The sequence below is a fragment of the Microcaecilia unicolor genome, chromosome 10 (genome assembly GCF_901765095.1).
Source record: "Microcaecilia unicolor chromosome 10, aMicUni1.1, whole genome shotgun sequence".
Classification (NCBI taxonomy): Eukaryota; Metazoa; Chordata; class Amphibia; order Gymnophiona; family Siphonopidae; genus Microcaecilia; species Microcaecilia unicolor.
In genome coordinates, this window is record NC_044040.1 from 174,659,059 (window position 1) to 174,677,069 (window position 18,011).

At 46.7% G+C, this 18,011-nt stretch overlaps 1 protein-coding gene across 1 annotated transcript in view; it reads left to right on the top strand.

Annotated features, from left to right (window-relative positions):
• TRPC1 (transient receptor potential cation channel subfamily C member 1) overlaps positions 1–16,386 on the top strand; it is a 136,149-nt gene extending 119,763 nt beyond the window's left edge. Inside the window, exons 12-13 of the mRNA XM_030216470.1 lie at positions 258–452; positions 15,489–16,386. Coding sequence (XP_030072330.1) covers positions 258–452; positions 15,489–15,716 — 423 coding nt within the window. The 3' untranslated portion in view covers positions 15,717–16,386. The remainder of the gene's footprint in view (positions 1–257; positions 453–15,488) is intronic.
• Positions 16,387–18,011: the final 1,625 nt, after the last annotated feature.

An 18,011-nucleotide genomic window follows, 5' to 3' on the forward strand; every position in this document is an offset into this window, starting at 1 on the left:
TTCTGCTATCTTCTTTTACAATTATGATGAGATTAAAGTTCTATGTCAAAAATATAAATCTCTTTATCTAGAAAAGCTGACTTACATTTATGATTCAGTCCTTGCATGCTGTCATACTACTACTACTACTACTTAACATTTCTAGAGCGCTACTAGTCATAGAGTTTGTAGGTGAACTGTACTGTGGTAAAATATTAGTTTGCTGCACACTTTTTTTTTTTTAACATGCAAATGATGACCTCTTCCTGATACCCTAGAATCATGAAGACAAGGAGTGGAAGTTTGCCCGTGCCAAGTTGTGGCTGAGTTACTTTGATGACAAATGCACATTACCACCACCTTTCAACGTCATTCCTTCTCCCAAAACCATGTGCTATCTCTTCAGTAGCATCCGAAAATGGTTTTGCTCTCATACATCCACAGGGAGGATTAAGCGACAGAATAGTCAAAAGGTACGATTGTCTGCAAAGTCAAAATGACAATATGAAGCTAGGGCTTGAAAAAGTGAAATGGAACTGTAGCAGAATTTTTATGGTTCAAAATAAGATGATTATATCAGTAACATAAGTATAAAGAGTATGTGGATTAACCATCACTGTGCGACACAAATGAAAAAAAGAAAACTTGGACTTACTGATTGATATGGATAGACTCTCTCCTGCCACCAGATGGAGTCTGACAGCTACTGGTTCAATGCATTCACCCTATAAAGGCTCCTGTGTAGTCCACAACCAGCCAGTGTTTTAGCCTCCAATAGATGATAGGTGAGCTCTTGTGAGGTCCAGATTAGCGTGGTAGGAGTGAGGAGGCCCAGAAGGGATTTGTGATTTTTTTCCCTTGGGGAATGACATGTGAGGCTAGTACCAATAGGGCTGATCTGCAGAGCCTGGGGTGCAAAACCCTGGTGGTCCGGGTCTCGCCCACCCCTGCTCCCAGTTGTCCTTCAGGCTCATTTTCAAAGCACTTAGCCTCCCAAAGTTCCATAGAAACCTATGGAACTTAGCCTCCCAAAGTGTTTTGAAAATATGCCTCCTTGTGTTCTCTGGTCCCCTGGGAGGGGTTACTTGAGAGCTTCCTCAGAGACAGAAATAGGCAAGAACAAATTAAAATAAAAAAAAGAAGATAAAATAAAGTAAACCCTTTGTGGTGTGGGGGGAGGGGGCTGTGCTTGGGGCTACTGGGAATTGCAGTAAGACCTCTTGGTGGGGGGAGGCAGGAGGGAATGAGCTTGGAGTCATTCTTGGAGATGTTCGTGGGTGCATGGTGGCATAGGTTGAGTGCAGCTACTGATGCGTGGCTGAGAAAGCTACAGAGCAAGGCTATTGCCAGGTGGTGTTTGCCGTGTATGCAGTGGTGAGAGGTGACTCATCTGCAACACCCTGGAAGCCTGTGAAGAGTCAGAGAATTTGTGGAATCAGCTGAGGAGGTTCAAGATAGTATTGGGGAGAGAGGACCCGATCTTCATAGAGACTCAATTATGGTGAGAAACTCCACCATTTTGTCTCAGCCTGTGCCTGAAAATCAGCATGCAGAGGAGCTTCCATTACTAAATGCAGAGGGCAAGTGAAACCAGGGTTCTTGGTTTTGACCGACACCAAACCATTTGTTTTGGCTAAAAAATGGTGCCTCCTCCATGACAGAGAGTGGGTTCGCAGGAGCCACCACTACCCTACCCCTCCCGGCCACAACCCCTCCGCTCTCCCACCGCTGAAAGGCTCTGCTTGGGCCTACCTTTAAGTTCCCTGGTGGTATAGTGGCATTCCCCCCTGGCCTACCTTTTAAATGTCCTGGTCTTGTGGCCTCTTTCAGGCAAGAGTGATCCCCACTCTTGCCCCTTCTGGTTCCTCTGTTTTTGGTGGACAGAGCAATTTTACTTCTAGGGGAATTCTGTGCAACACAGAATTTGCACAGAAATCTGTGCAGGTACCAGTTTTGGAGGGACTCAAGGAAAAATAATTAACAGGTAACCCCTGATTTCTCCATTTCAGTAATTTGATGCTTGTAAGGAAAAGTTTTAATGTTTCCTGCTTCCCTTCAAACAATTTAATTGTAAAATTGTATGAAATATCTAAGGTGCGCTATTGTTTTTAGCATGCGCTAAAAATAGGCGTGTGCTAAATGCTAGAGACGCCCATAGGAATACATTGGCATCTGTTTTTAGCGCGTGCTAAAAACACTAGCGTGCCTTAGTAAAAGACCCCCTTAATGTTGCTTTAAGCATCGGAGAATGAAGATGGGGCATGACAATACTGCTGGAATTTATAAGTTTTTATATATTTTTGACTGGACTTTTAAGATACATTTATGGAAAAATTTCAGATATTTAAAGGAATGTTTTTCAGACATAGTAATATAGTAGATGACGGCAGAAAAAGACCTGCACGGTCCATCCAGTCTGCCCAAGAAGATAAATTCATATGTGCTACTTTTTTTATTTGTACTGTCCTCTTCAGTGCACAGACCGTATAAGTCTGGCCAGCCCTATCCCCGCCTCCCAACCACCAACCCCGCCTCCCAACCACCAGCTCTGGCACAGACCGTATAAGTCTGCCCAGCACTATCCCCGCCTCCCAAACACCAGCTCTGGCACAGACTGTGTAAGTCTGCCCAGCACTATCCCTGCCACCCACCACCGGCTCTGGCACAGACCGTATAAGTCTGCCCAGCACTATCCCCGCCGCCCAACCACCAGCCCCAGCACAGACCGTATAAGTCTGCCCAGCACTAGTCCCGCCTCCCAACCACCAGCCCCAGCACAGACCGTATATGTCTGCCCACAGTAGCCCCGCCTCCCAACCACCAGCTCTGCCACCCATTCTAGGCTAAGCTTCTGAGGATCCCTTTCTTCTGCACAGGATTCCTTTATGTTTATCCCACGCATGTTTGAATTCCGTTACCGTTTTCATCTCCACCACCTCCCGCAGGAGGGCATTCCAAGCATCTACCACCCTCTCCGTGAAAAAATACTTCCTGACATTCTTCTTGAGTCTGCCCCCCTTCAATCTCATTTCATGCCCTCTCGTTCTACCGCCTTCCCATCTCCGGAAAAGGTTCGTTTGCGGATTAATACCTTTCAAATATTTGAACGTCTGTATCATATCACCCCTGTTCCTCCTTTCCTCCAGGGTATACATGTTCAGGTCCGCAAGTCTCTCCTCATACGTCTTGTAACGCAAATCCTATACCATCCTCATAGCTTTTCTTTGCACCGCTTCAATTCTTTTTACATCCTTAGCAAGATACGGCCTCCAAAACTGAACACAATACTCCAGGTGGGGCCTCACCAACGTCTTGTACAGGGGCATCAACACCTCTTTTCTTCTGCTGGTCACACCTCTCTCTATACAGCCTAGTAACCTTCTAGCTACGGCCACCGCCTTGTCACACTGTTTCATCGCCTTCAGATCCTCAGATACTATCACCCCAAGATCCCTCTCCCCATCCGTACCTAGCAGACTCTCACCGCCTAACACATACGCCTCTCTTGGATTTCTACTCCCTAAGTGCATCACTTTGCATTTCTTCGCATTGAATTTTAATTGCCAAACCTTAGACCATTCTTCTAGTTTTTTCAGATCCTTTTTCATGTTTTCCACTCCCTCCGGGGTGTCCGCTGTGTTACAAATCTTAGTATCATCCGCAAATAGACAAACTTTACCTTCTAACCCTTCGGCAATGTCACTCACAAATATATTGAACAGAATCGGCCCCAGCACCGATCCCTGAGGCACTCCACTACTCACCTTTCCCTCCTCCGAGCGAACTCCATTCACCACCACCCTCTGGCGCCTGTCCGTCAACCAGTTCCTAATCCAGTTCACCACTTTGGGTCCTATCTTCAGCCCATCCAGTTTATTTAAGAGCCTCCTGTGGGGAACCGTGTCAAAAGCCTTGCTGAAATCTAAGTAGATTACGTCTATAGCACGTCCACGGTTCAATTCTCCGGTCACCCAATCAAAGAATTCAATGAGATTCGTTTGGCACGATTTCCCTTTGGTAAAACCATGTTGTCTCGGATCTTGCAACTCATTTTCTTCCAGGAAATTCACTATCCTTTCCTTCAGCATCGCTTCCATTACTTTTCCAATAATCGAAGTGAGGCTTACCGGCCTGTAGTTTCCAGCTTCTTCCCTATCACCACTTTTGTGAAGAGGGACCACCTCCACCGTTCTCCAATCCCTCGGAACCTCTCCCATTTCTAAGGATTTATTAAACAAATCTTTAAGAGGACCCGCCAGAACCTCTCTGAGCTCCCTCAATATCCTGGGGTGGATCCCATCCGGTCCCATGGCTTTGTCCACCTTTAGTTTTTCTAGTTGTTGATACACACTCTCTTCCGTGAACGGTGCTATATCCACTCCATTCTCAAATGAACTTTTGCCAGTCCATCGTGGTCCTTCTCCCGGATTTTCTTCAGTAAAAACAGAACAAAAGTATCTATTTAGCAAATTTGCCTTTTCTTCATCATTATCTACACAGCGGTTTGCAGTATCTTTTACAATTCCCTTTTTAGTCATTCTCCTTTCACTAATATACCTGAAGAAATTTTTGTCACCCCTCCTTACCTTTCTAGCCATTTGTTCTTCCGCTTGCGCTTTTCCTCTAGGATTCGAAATCAGGCTGACATTTGGTGTGTTTTTGGTGGAGTACTTTTGAATAAGATCTTATTATTTGTGGATGATGATCTGTTGATTTTGGGCCACCTGAGTTTCTCCCAGGAATGGTGGAAACCTTGGAGTCCTATGGTCATGTCTCGGGGTTTAAGATTTAACTATACCAAATCTGAGATTTTTAATATTTCTTTAGCTCTAGATGATGTCTCTTGGATACGGTCACCCTATCCTTTCCCGTGGGCTTCCAAGTCCTTGAAATACTTTGGTGTTTACCTCATGGCTCACTGGGGAGCTCTGTTTGAGACAAATTATCCCTCTCTTTTGTGTTCGCTCTGGGCTGATTTGGAGAAATGGGAGCACTTGCTCATCTCGTGGCTGGGTCAGGTTCAAGCTATCAAAATGATGGTGCTTCCTAAACTGTTACACTTATTTGTTGCACTCCTGATAACATTGCCAGCCACCTTCTTTCGGTCTCTGCATCAGAGAGTATTTTAGTATATTTGAAGGTGCAAATCCCAAAGGGTGGGCAGATGGACTGTGTTTCAGCTTAAAGGCCGTGTGGGGGGGGTGGGATTTGGTGGTTCCCAACTTTTGTCAGTATTTTATGTAACAGCTCAGTTAAAGTATCTTGTGGCCTGGCAGGGAGATGCACATAAGAGTTTGGTCCAAGCATGCCCTTGGGGAAGTGCCCCTTGCTCACATTCCTTGGCTCCCTTTGTCAGACATCCGAACCCGGATTGGGCAGTCCAATCCTTTTTTGGCTTTGACAATGGAAGCCTGGTTGTGGGCTAGGCTGCGGTTTTTACAGGGGGCAGGCATAGTTCCAGGCAACCCTCATTGTGGTGGCAGAGAGGTTTGTCCCAGGGTGTGCAATGACCCTAAATATCGGGGATGGGCAGCCAAGAGATTGACACAATTAGGAGCTGTTGGCCTTTTCAGAGCTAGGAGTATGAGTTAACCCAGAAAGATGTTTTTCATTTTCACCAAATTAATGATTTCCTTCTCAAACATGCTCTCCAGGACTTATGAAAGGTATAGACATCCCTAGAGCGGGCAGTGAATGGTAGTAGTGGTAGGGGGTGCATCTCTCACTTCTACAGAGCCTTGGTTCCGCAAGATGACCTCCTATTAAATATGTACACCTTTGGGAGACTGCTTTTGGGAAGGGGTATACTACTCAGGAGTGGGAGCGAATTGTTAAACGGGTATTGAAGGTGTCAGTTGCCAGTAATATGGTAGAAAGTGACTATAAAATGTAATATATGAGATATCTTACCCTAGACCATTTACATGCTATTTACCGCACTACTTCTGCTCTTTGTTGGTGGGGCTGTGGGGAACGAGGGATGCTTTTCCATATTTGGTGGACCTATCTCCTGACAGGTAATTATTGCTGACAGACAGTTGTACATTCTTAATGTATTTATTTATTTGAGAAGAGGTGGGGATCGAGGGGATTTGAGTTTGAGCTTCTTATGCCATGTTGGGTTGTAAATTTTTAAACACTTGGTTGCCTCAACTACATTTTAAATAATGTGCTGGAGATTTTAATACATTGGAATTGATGAATGTCTGTAAGCTTTTGTATTTAAAATTGTTAACTGTAAACCACTTTGATGCTAACCCTCCTGTTTACTAAGTTGCGCTATCGGCTGCCGTGCGCTAACGTTGACACAGCCAATCCACTTTGAATGGACTGTGTTGGCATTGCCGCATGGCTTAGTAAACGGGGGGGGGGGGGGGGGGGAGATATTTAGGTGGTGTATAAAATTAATAAATCCAATCCAATCCAACTTTATCCACTGCTCCCTTAACTCATTAGAGGGGTGAATATCACCGTAGAAGTCAACTGAAACTGACTTTTCCAGTTTCGGCCGAAACACTCCAAAACTTATCACCTGATTATGGCAGAAACCACAACCTCAAGTTTGTTGGGTTGTTTTACTGCAGCATGCCAAAGAGTGATGGTATGTCTTTGCTGTTATTCACACGTGAGATTGTTTGTTTATTGTTGTTGCATTTAGATTGATCTGTTTCTTTCTACACAACTTGAAATAAAAATAAAAAACAGTAAAAGAAATTCTATCAACTGATAGTGGGTTTTGGAGTCTTTTGAAAAAAGCTGCTATCCTGTGGACATCTTGCTTCATGATTCCATTTGTTGCTTGCTAACAAAAAGAAGAGTTGGGAATGATGAAATGTTGGGAGGATGACAATGGAATGCATCTGACCCCCAGAGCAGTGGAAAATTTTTGGGTTACTGTGACTTATGCTGTTCAGCTTGGGTCACTCAATCTATGTTTTTTTTTTATGGCCCAAAAGTCTCTGTGGACACCAATTAAAAATGTTCGTGCTTATAATTTACTTAATCTTAACTGTTGATCTTGTAATTGTGAGAAAGGAACCTTTTTGCATATGTTTTATTGTAATAATTTAAAGCAGTGGTTCCCAAACCTAGTCCTGGAGGCATCCCAGCCAGTTAGGTTTTCAAAATACCCATAGTGAATATTCATGAGAGAGATTTGCATGCAGTGGAGGCAGTGCATGCAGATCTGTCTCGTGAATATTCATTGTGGGTATCCTGAAAACCTGACTGGCGGGGGTGCCTCCAGGACCAGGTTTGGGAACCACTGATTTAAAGCCATATTGAACTGGTGTTTGGCAGTGTGTTCAGGATATCTTTACATTGGATGTGCCACTCACTTCATGCTTTTGTCAGCCACTTAACCCTTTTTCACCGTAAGGGTAAGGCTAGATTGTTTAATCTTCTTACTTTGACTGTAAAATTGTTAATAATTTGAAGGGCTTATTTCCAAAACCATTTAGGTCCACTTTTGGCAAAAAATGAGCTATAGTTTCGTATGGACAAACAATATTATCTACCAGTATAATTAATTGTTGAGATGAAAAGTGTTTGTCATTTGCCTGCAGCCACTTTAACTTTGTTTTCGCATAACCCCTCACAATGTAATCCATAACCGAGTTGTAACAAACTGTATTTCCACCATTCACAATGTATTGTAAGCCACACTGAACCCGCAAATAGGTGGGAAAATGTGGGATACAAATGCAATAAATAAATAAATAAATAAATAAGATTTGTTTCCAAAATCAGCTAAGTCCAAGCAGATGTTAATTCTAAAACCAGTTATGTCTTTTATATGCTATGGCCATAACATACCAGGTAGCGTAGTGATGTTTCTCCGAGGACAAGCAGGCTGCTTGTTCTCACGACTGGGTTGACGTCCACGGCAGCCCCCACCAACCGGAAGAAAACTTTGCGGGCGGTCCCGCACGCAGGGCACGCCCACCGCGCATGCGCGGCCGTCTTCCCGCCCGTGCGCGACCGTTCCCGCTCAGTTTTTCTCCGTTCCGCGCTGGAGAGAGATGTGTTCACGTCTCTCTCTTAGCCCCGGAAACCGCGGTTTTTTCTCTGTCGTGTACGCGTTTGCGTTTATTTTTCTTTTAAAAAAACTAGTTTTCCTCGTCATTCTTAGTCGCGAGGGCGCGTCGTCGCGGCCTTGTGGCTGCGCGGTCATTTCTTTCTTTTTCGGGTGTGCTTTTCACCGCCACCATCGACGATTTTGACTTCGCCGACGTGATTTTTCTGTCGTTGTCCTCGAAGGCCCCAAGCGGATTCAAGAAGTGTGGCCGGTGCGGCCGGCAGATCTCGCAGACCGATACGCTTGGTGCCTCCAGTGCCTCGGCCCGGAGCATAATTCCAAGACATGCGCCTTGTGTCTTGGCTTAAGGAAGCGGACGCAGGTGGCGAGGCAAGTTCTGCGGGACCGTCTTTTTGGAACTTGCGCCGGCCCTTCGACCTCGGCGGCATCGGTGTCGACGGCCAGGTCTTCGGTGCTGGTACCGTCGACGCCGACTATGACATCGACCCCAGGAGCACAGGTACCTTTGGCCTGCCGGTGACGGCGGTGGTGAGCGGCCGTGCGGGCAGTCTGCCCCGGCCACTTCTGCTGCTCAGGGCCATCGGGACCGAACCCTGTCGGATCCGATAACTCGAGGCCGGGGGGGCTCCACCTCCTCCTCGTCTCTTCCACGGAGCGCCGATGACAGACATCGCAAGAAAGCCAAGAAGCACCGTCATCGGTCGCCCACGGCGCACGGGACTGGCAGCTCCGGGACATCGAGGGACGACTCGACACCCAGGAAGCGGCAGTGCCGGGAGGAGCGTTCCCCCTCGGTCGAAGAGGTGTTGCTGCGTGGGTCCGCGGGTATCTCGGTACCGTCTCCTGGACCCGAGCAGCTTCTGGCACCGGCACCCACACCGGCACCCCTGCCTTTCCCAACAGCAGGCCTTGACGAGTGCCTCCGAGCCATCCTTCCCGGGATCCTGGAAGGGCTGATGCGCCAGGCTCTACCGGCACTGGGGGTGCTTGCGCCCCCAGTGTCGTTGATGGAGGCGCCGATGGGCTCTGGCCCGATGCTGAGGCCTCCGACGCCGCTTGCGGCACCGGTGTCGACCGCCACTCAGGTGGAGTCCCTGTCGACGTCAATGGAGGGAGCTTTGTCCCCGCCGGCGTGGGAGTCCACCGCTCGACGCCATCATCGAGGACGTGGTTCCTCACAGTCGAGACAGGCCCAGTTGAGGTCTGAGCTGAGAGAGCTCATGTCCGACACCGAGGAGGCGGCCTCGTGGTGGGAGGAGGAGGACCCCAGATATTTCTCCTCAGAGGAGTCTGTGGGCCTTCCCTCCAACCCCACTCCTTCACCGGAGAGGAAGCTCTCGCCTCCTGAGAGCCTCTCCTTTGCCTCTTTTGTCAGGGATATGTCTATCAGCATTCCCTTCCCCGTGGTTACTGTGGATGAGCCGAGGGCGGAGATGCTCGAAGTCCTCGACTATCCATCACCACCTAGAGAGTCTTCCATGGTGCCGTTGCACAATGTCCTTAAGGAGACACTGCTTCGGAACTGGTTGAAGCCACTATCTAATCCCACCATCCCCAAGAAACCGGAGTCCCAATACAGAATCCACTCAGACCCAGTGTTGATGCGGCCTCAATTGCCTCATGACTTGGCGGTCGTGGACTCTGCTCTCAAGACAGCACGGAGTTCGAGGGATACCGCCTCTGCGCCCCCGGGGCGGGAGTCTCGCACTCTGGACTCGTTTGGGAGGAAGGCCTACCAATCTTCCATGCTCGTGACCCGCATCCAATCCTATCAGCTGTACACGAGCATCCACATGTGGAATAATATGCGGCAACTGGCGGACCTGGTCGACAAGCTCCCTCCGGAGCAGTCCAGGCCATTTCAGGAGGTGGTCAGGCAGCTGAAGGCATGCAGAAAGTTCCTGTCCAGAGGTATCTATGATACCTGTGATGTGGCATCTCGAGCTGCGGCCCAAGGTATAGTGATGCGCAGACTCTTCTGGCTGCGTGCCTCTGACCTGGACAACCGCACCCAGCAGTGGCTGGCAGATGTCCCTTGCCGGGGGGATAACATTTTCGGCGAGAAGGTCGAGCAGTTGGTGGCCCAACTACATCAGCGGGAAACCGCTCTCGACAAGCTCTCCCACCGGGCACCTTCAGCATCCACCTCAGCAGGTGGACGTTTTTCCTGGGCCCGGAAGGCTGCACCCTACGCTTACAGCAAGCGTAGGTACACCCAGCCGGCCCGAGGGCCTCCTCAGGCACAGGGACAGTCCCAGCGCGCTCGTTCCCGTCAACAGCTTGCGCCTAAGCAGCCCCCTGCGCCTTCACCGCAAAAGCAGGGGACGGGCTTTTGACTGAATCCATGGGAACATAGCCGCCATCAAAGTATCCGTGCCGGACGGCCTGCCGGTCGGGGGGGAGGTTGAAAGTTTTTCACCAAAGGTGGCCTCTTATAACCTCCGACCAGTGGGTTCTCCAAATAGTGCGGTGCGGATACACCCTGAATTTGGTCTCCACTCCTCCAAATTGCCCACCGGGAGCCCAATCCTTCAGCTCCCATCACAAGCAGGTACTTGCAGAGGAAATCTCCTCCCTTCTCAGCGCCAATGCGGTCGAGCCCGTGCCACCCGGGCAGGAAGGGCAGGGATTCTATTCCAGGTACTTCCTTATGGAAAAGAAAACAGGGGGGATGCGCCCCATCCTAGACCTGAGAGGCCTGAACTGGTGCGAGAAAAGTTCAGAATGCTTTCCTTGGGCACCCTTCTCCCCATGATTCAGAAAGACGATTGGCTTTGTTCCCTGGATTTAAAGGGTGCTTATACTCAAATCCTGATACTGCCAGCCCACAGACAGTATCTACGATTCCGTCAGGGGACGCGTCACTTTCAGTATTGTGTGCTGCCCTTTGGGCTCGCCTCTGCACCACGAGTGTTCACAAAGTGTCTCGTGGTGGTTGCGGCGTACCTACGCAAGCTGGGGGTGCACGTATTCCCGTATCTCGACGATTGGCTGGTGAAGAGCACCTCAGAGGCAGGCGCTCTTCGGTCCATGCAGTGTACTATTCACCTTCTGGAGCTGCTGGGGTTTGTGATAAATTACCCGAAGTCCCATCTCCAGGCAGTTCAATCTCTGGAATTCATAGGAGCTCTGCTGAATTCGCAGACGGCTCAAGCCTATCTTCCCGAGGCGAGGGCTCAGAATCTCCTGTCCCTTGCTTCCCAGGCCAGAGCGGCTCAGCAGATCACAGCTCGGCAGATGTTGAGACTCCTGGGCCTTATGGCCTCTACGGTCCACGTGACTCCCATGGCTCGTCTTCACATGAGATTTGCTCAATGGACCCTAGCTTCCCAGTAGTGCCAAGCCACCGGGAATCTAGAAGATGTCATCCGCCTGTCCATCAGTTGCCGCGCTTCGCTGCACTGGTGGACAAATCGGATCAATTTGACCCTGGGACGTCCATTCCAAATTTCGCAGCCCACGAAGGTGCTCATGACGGATGCATCTCGCCTGGGGTGGGAAGCTCATGTCGATGGGCTCCACACCCAGGGGCTGTGGTCCCCCCAGGAACAGGATCTTCAGATCAACCTCCTGGAGCTCCAAGCGGTCTGGAACGCACTGAAGGCCTTCAGGGATCGGCTGTCCTACCAAATCATTCAAATTCGGACAGACAATCAGGTTGCAATGTATTACATCAACAAGCAGGGGTGCACCGGATCTCGTCCTCTGTGTCAGGAAGCCGTCAGGATGTGTTGTTGGGCCTGTCAGTTTGGCATGCTTCTCCAAGCCACATACCTGGCAGGCGTAAACAACAGTCTGGCCGACAGGCTGAGCAGAGTTATGCAACTGCACGAGTGGTCGCTCCATTCCAGAGTGGTACGCAAGATCTTCCGAGAGTGGGGCATCCCCTCGGTGGACCTTTTCGCCTCTCAGACCAATCACAAGCTGCCTCTGTTCTGTTCCAGACTACAGGCACACGGCAGACTGGCGCCGGATGCCTTTCTCCTCCATTGGGGGAATGGCCTCCTGTATGCTTATCCTCCCATACCTTTGGTGGGGAAGACCTTACTGAAGCACAAGCAAGACCACGGCACCATGATTCTGATCGCACCTTTTTGGCCCCGTCAGATCTGGTTCCCTCTTCTTCTGGAGTTGTCCTCCGAAGAACCGTGGAGATTGGAGTGTTTTCCGACTCTCATCTCGCAGAACGACGGAGCGCTTCTGCACCCCAACCTTCAGTCTCTGGCTCTCACGGCCTGGATGTTGAGGGCGTAGATTTTGCTTCGTTGGGTCTGTCTGAGGGTGTCTCCCGTGTCTTGCTTCCCTCTAGAAAGGATTCCACTAAAAAGAGCTACTTTTTCAAGTGGAGGAGGTTTGTCGTTTGCTGTGAGAGCAAGGCCCTAGAACCTTGTTCTTGTCCTGCACAGAACCTGCTTGAATACCTTCTGCACTTATCAGAGTCTGGTCTCAAGACCAACTCAGTAAGGAATCACCTTAGTGCGATTAGTGCTTACCATTATCGTGTAGAGGGTAAAGCCATCTCTGGAGAGCCTTTAGTCGTTCGATTCATGAGAGGCTTGCTTTTGTCAAGGCCCCCTGTCAAGCCTCCTACTGTGTCATGGGATCTCAACGTCGTCCTCACCCAGCTGATGAAACCTCCTTTTGAGCCACTGAACTCCTGCCATCTGAAGTACTTGACCTGGAAGGTCATTTTCTTGGTGGCAGTTACTTCAGCTCGTAGAGTCAGTGAGCTTCAAGCCCTGGTAGCTCATGCTCCTTATACAAAATTTCATCATAACAGAGTAGTGCTCCGCACTCACCCTAAGTTCCTGCCAAAGGTGGTGTCAGAGTTCCATCTTAACCAGTCAATTGTCTTGCCAACATTCTTTCCCAGACCGCATACCCGCCCTGCTGAACGTCAGTTGCACACATTGGACTGCAAGCGAGCGTTGGCCTTCTATCTGGAGCGGACACAGCCCCACAGACAGTCCGCCCAATTGTTTATTTCTTTCCACCCCAATAGGAAGGGGGTCACTGTCGGGAAACGCACCATCTCCAATTGGCTAGCAGATTGCATTTCCTTCACTTACGCCCAGGCTGGGCTGACTCTTGAGGGTCATGTCACGGCTCATAGAGTTAGAGCCATGGCAGCGTCGGTGGCCCACTTGAAGTCAGCCACTATTGAAGAGATTTGCAAGGCTGCGACATGGTCATCTGTCCACACATTCACATCTCATTACTGCCTCCAGCAGGATACCCGACGCGACAGTCGGTTCGGGCAGTCGGTGCTGCAGAATCTGTTTGGGGTTTGAATCCAACTCCACCCTCCAGGACCTGAATTTATTCTGGTCAGGCTGCACTCTGTTAGTTGTTCTTCGTAGGTCAATTTCTGTTATGCCCTCGCCGTTGCGAGGTTCAATTGACCTGGGTTCTTGTTTTGAGTGAGCCTGAGAGCTAGGGATACCCCAGTCGTGAGAACAAGCAGCCTGCTTGTCCTCGGAGAAAGCGAATGATACATACCTGTAGCAGGTGTTCTCTGAGGACAGCAGGCTGATTGTTCTCACCTACCCTCCTTCCTCCCCTTTGGAGTTGCGTTTTTCCTCATTCCTTTGCTTGTCATTCAACTGAGTGGGAACAGTCGTGCACAGGCGGGAAGGCGGCCGCGCATGTGCAGTGAGCGTGCCCTGCGTGCGGGACCACCCGCGAACATTTCTTCCGGTTGGTGGGGGCTGCCGTGGACGTCAACCCAGTCGTGAGAACAATCAGCCTGCTGTCCTCAGAGAACACCTGCTACAGGTATGTATCATTCGCTATTTGAATAAACAGGCATCAGAAAAAATGTTTTGGAGTTTTAATCTTACTTCAGTAGTTTTAATATAATGCACTTAACACATTATGGGTCTCATTTTTGAAAGAGAAGAATGCCTAATGAGTGGCATAAACTGGTAGATGTTTTTCTCGCAAAAGCATCCAAATCGCTATTTTCAAAACCCATTTTTTAGACATTTTTCTATACTGTTCGTCTGCAGTGTTCCTGAATCAAGGAGGCATGGCCATTTTTGAAACAAAAAGGGACATGTTTTTCAGGTTCGAAAAGGGCCATGTTCAGATTTTTGGACTTTTTCAGCGAAACATCCAAAGTCGCACTTACACGTCATATCGAAAATGCCCCTCCATATGATTCAGTTTCCAGATTTATGCGATAAGACTGGCATAGAATGAAATATATAGGTTTCTTTAAAATTCAAAGTTTTTTAAACATATATAACACATAACTCATGCAAGATTTTAAACAGCACTTATAATTATCAAGTTTTAGCTTTTTGAATGTATATTTACTCAACCTCTTATAGGAATTGGATGAGGATGAATGTCTCAAGTAAAGAATGTGTCACCTTGTAATATGGAAATTTAACTAAATCTGTGTAATTCCTGGGTATTGCCCAAGTTTTCTTGTTATGTAATCTGCTTAGAACCTGAATAAGGAGACTTGCAGATTATAAGAATCATAATGTAATGTAATTTGTTTTTATGAAAAACTGTTTTTTCTCCGATACAACTAAAATAGACAGTGGGTTTTGGAAATAAGCCCTTGAACTGGAACAATGCTGCTGCATTATCTGTACAGTTGTGATGGAGTTATGTCTGCCAAGTTTATATGAAAGTGATTGCTGACATGACTTTACATAAGTATAATAATATTTCGTCTCTTGATTTATTATTCTGGAGCAGCAACTCATCTCTTGATTGTTGTAGTCTGATCTGTTTGTTGATGTTAAGATGTTTTTCACTTTCAGTGTAAACTAAATAGAATTCATTTTTTAGCTCAGGAAAACTTTATCACAGCATATTGCTTAAGTCGCCCCGAGTACTCACTGTATACTTCCATTTCACAAGCAATAGCAAAACATCCTCTTCAGACAGACACTTCTCACAAACTGAGGTGAAGGAAGAGATTTCAAAGAACAAGTGAACTCGTACAGTACGTCTGTGCTGCTGTCATTTGTTGATAAATTATGGAGGTGGAAGTAATACTTTTCATTTAACCCTTGTATTTGGATATTTACCAAATATTGTGGGAATTTATGAATTTGTGGATCCTGTTCTGTGGTCAGTGGTGCAAAGGTAGAGCGCATGTACTTTATAAAATAAAATGTATGCATGCTGTTTCATTCCCCTAACTTAAACACTCCAACAAGGACACTCCTTTTCCCCATAGTTAAAAGTACATATGCTGTGGAAGTTGGCCTTTTTGTTTAGTTGGGCAGAGGAGGGCAATTTTTCAGTATAGATATTGTACTCAGGTAACTGGTGTTGAAAATTGTCCTTATTACATCTATAGGAATGATCATATTGGAGTTTTCATACTGTATATGGAAAATGTTCTTATAAATGGAGAAACCAAATCATAAATCCTCATCCTGCTGAAACATTGCAGTTTGTAGAATACTGTGATGTAGAATTTAATAAGTCTACCCTCTTCTGTGTTAAGGAATGGAAAAGTCTGAGGCAAAAGAGGGATGCGAACTACCAAAAAGTGATGTGTTGTTTGGTCCATCGTTACCTGACGTCCATGAGGCAGAAGATGCAAAGCACAGATCAGGCTACTGTGGAAAACCTCAATGAACTGCACCAGGACTTATCAAAATTCCGAAATGAAATGAGAGACCTACTTGGCTTTCGGACATCCAAATATGCTATGTTTTATCCAAGAAATTAAAATTGTTCCATTTTGTTCTCACACAGGCTTCATCAAGGGTTATGCATAGGCCGCAGTAACAGAGGCCATGGCTCCTCTTTTGTAGGACTTCAGATATTTCTGCTTGTCCAGTCAAGCATAGTTGGCCAGTGACATCAGGCTTATCAAGACTTCTTGCCCACGTTTCCTTTAGTCATTATGATGATGAGGTTATGTGCTTGTTTCCATCACAAAATTCAAGCATGAAAAAAATAGTCTATGAAAGCAGAGGTAAAGGACTTTAGCAGCTCTCTAGGAAAAAAGCTGGGTAGCCATTCACAAAGGAAGTCAACTGTTTTCCATTTGGAAATCCAGCTCCTTTAGTCCTGAACTTTAATAACTCTCCAGGAAGAAATCTAGCAAGCTGCTAATAGAAGGATTTAGATGTTTACATATAATGACTCTTCTTGTAAGTAGCACTGAGTTCCTTTTAATATAAGTTGACCTCTGAAAACAAACAAAAAGAAACAAAAAAAAAAACCCCAACCACAACAAAAAGGCACTTTTATATGTGCTGTTGCAGCCCTCCTATGGTGATTTAACCAGTGAGTCCTTACTCCGGGCTGTTTAACATAAACTGCTACTACTGTGGAAAAGATAGTGTTAAACAGTATTTCCTTATTACATGTTGGATACATTATGGCAGGTAAGGGAAAATCATCTCCTTTGAGCTGCTGAAGCTCCAAATATTCTGCTGGCCTTTAAGGTTCTGAAACTGGGGCGCTGGGGTATATTTCCTTCTGTGTGAGGAGGAAGCTTTTCAAAGAAACTTAAATCTTGGGGACTCTTCTAGCCTACTAAGAATAGAGGGTAAAGTACCAGGGTGCGCTGAGTGGAGTAATGGTCCTTTCCCTGTTCTTCTTTAGATCCTGCTGTAATTGAGTGACTGGATAAAAAAAATGCTATTGGGAAAAAACAATGACAATGTGCTTCTCAGTAAGAGTTAACGTGTTAAAACGTTTCAGCCACATATTTGCAGCTCAAGCTCTAATAGATGTTACAACTTGCAGAATACTCGGAATCAATCGGAGCTGAACTGATTGATTATTCTTCTGAAGTCTGCTTGCTTGGTAGTCTATTGAGTACAAGCAGTTATTTGAATTTCAGTCAAATAAGGTCACTGCACCTTGGGAGAAAAGGCACATTCATTGTGGAATGGCAACACCTAGTGGCTAGATTTAGGACCTGTGATTGGCGGGTTCTGGTACAGGACTGTCATTATGATTGTTTAGGCTAGGTAAATTAGGAAGGGAAATCAAGTGAGGGGGGGGGGGGGGGGGGACTAGGAGTAGCCTAGTGGTTAGTGCAGTGGACTTTGATCCTGGGGAACTGAGTTCAATTCCCAAAATAAGTACCTGAATATATGTAAACCGCTTTGAATGTAATTGCAAAAACCTCAGAAAGGCAGTATATCAAGTCCCATTTCCCCTTCCCTTAGGCTGTTGGTCCTAGGTCTCATCCGTGGTTCCAGTTGAGCTGGAAGGCCAAAGGAGTAAGAACTGCTGGATCCCATAAAAGCATTGCCTAAAAAAAGATTGTCAAAGCTATTGCAGGAGGTAAGAGTGTTCTTCTCTAAAGACAAGTGATTCATCTTAGTTACAGAAGTGTCTGCTTGGTACTAAATGGACAAAGGTTTCGGAGAACTCTGGAAAAGTAAAAGGCTTTTATGACTTATATGTGGTAGCTCTTGCTTGTCCAACAAGATCATTAGGAATGTCTTCTGGTGCTACAGCCACAAAGAAGTTCTGAACTTTTGCTTGTTTTCAGTCAAAACATGTTTTCTTAGTTTATTTTTCTTTATCAGTCCAGCTGAACCGGTCTTCTGAAATATTTCATCTTTGAGTCATTTTTTTTTTCAGAGGAAAACTTTTCCATTTGATATCACCTCATCAAATTTTCTTACCAGGTAAGGAGTGTGAATCATATGACCAATGATGCATTTAAAATAGTATTAAATGCTTCTGTCATGGCAGTTGAGGTTTCAGACACATAGTAGTGGATGTTCAACCTTCATGAGGATGTTCAGGAAAGGCTCATAGTCCACTGCTACCTCCAAACCATCAGAGGTTTCACAGTGGATTCTTTAAGAAGCAGTTTTCCTCTGAGGAAATGCTTGACATAATAACAGAGCCTAAGGTATTGCCATCACGGTCAAAGAACCTATGAACTCCATATTGCCACCCAAAGGCAGAGATGGGTTTTTAAAAAGTCCAGAGGAAATGGCTAGAATCCGTTTTGGAAGGTATCCTTGTAGAGGGGAGGTTGAGTGTTTTATAT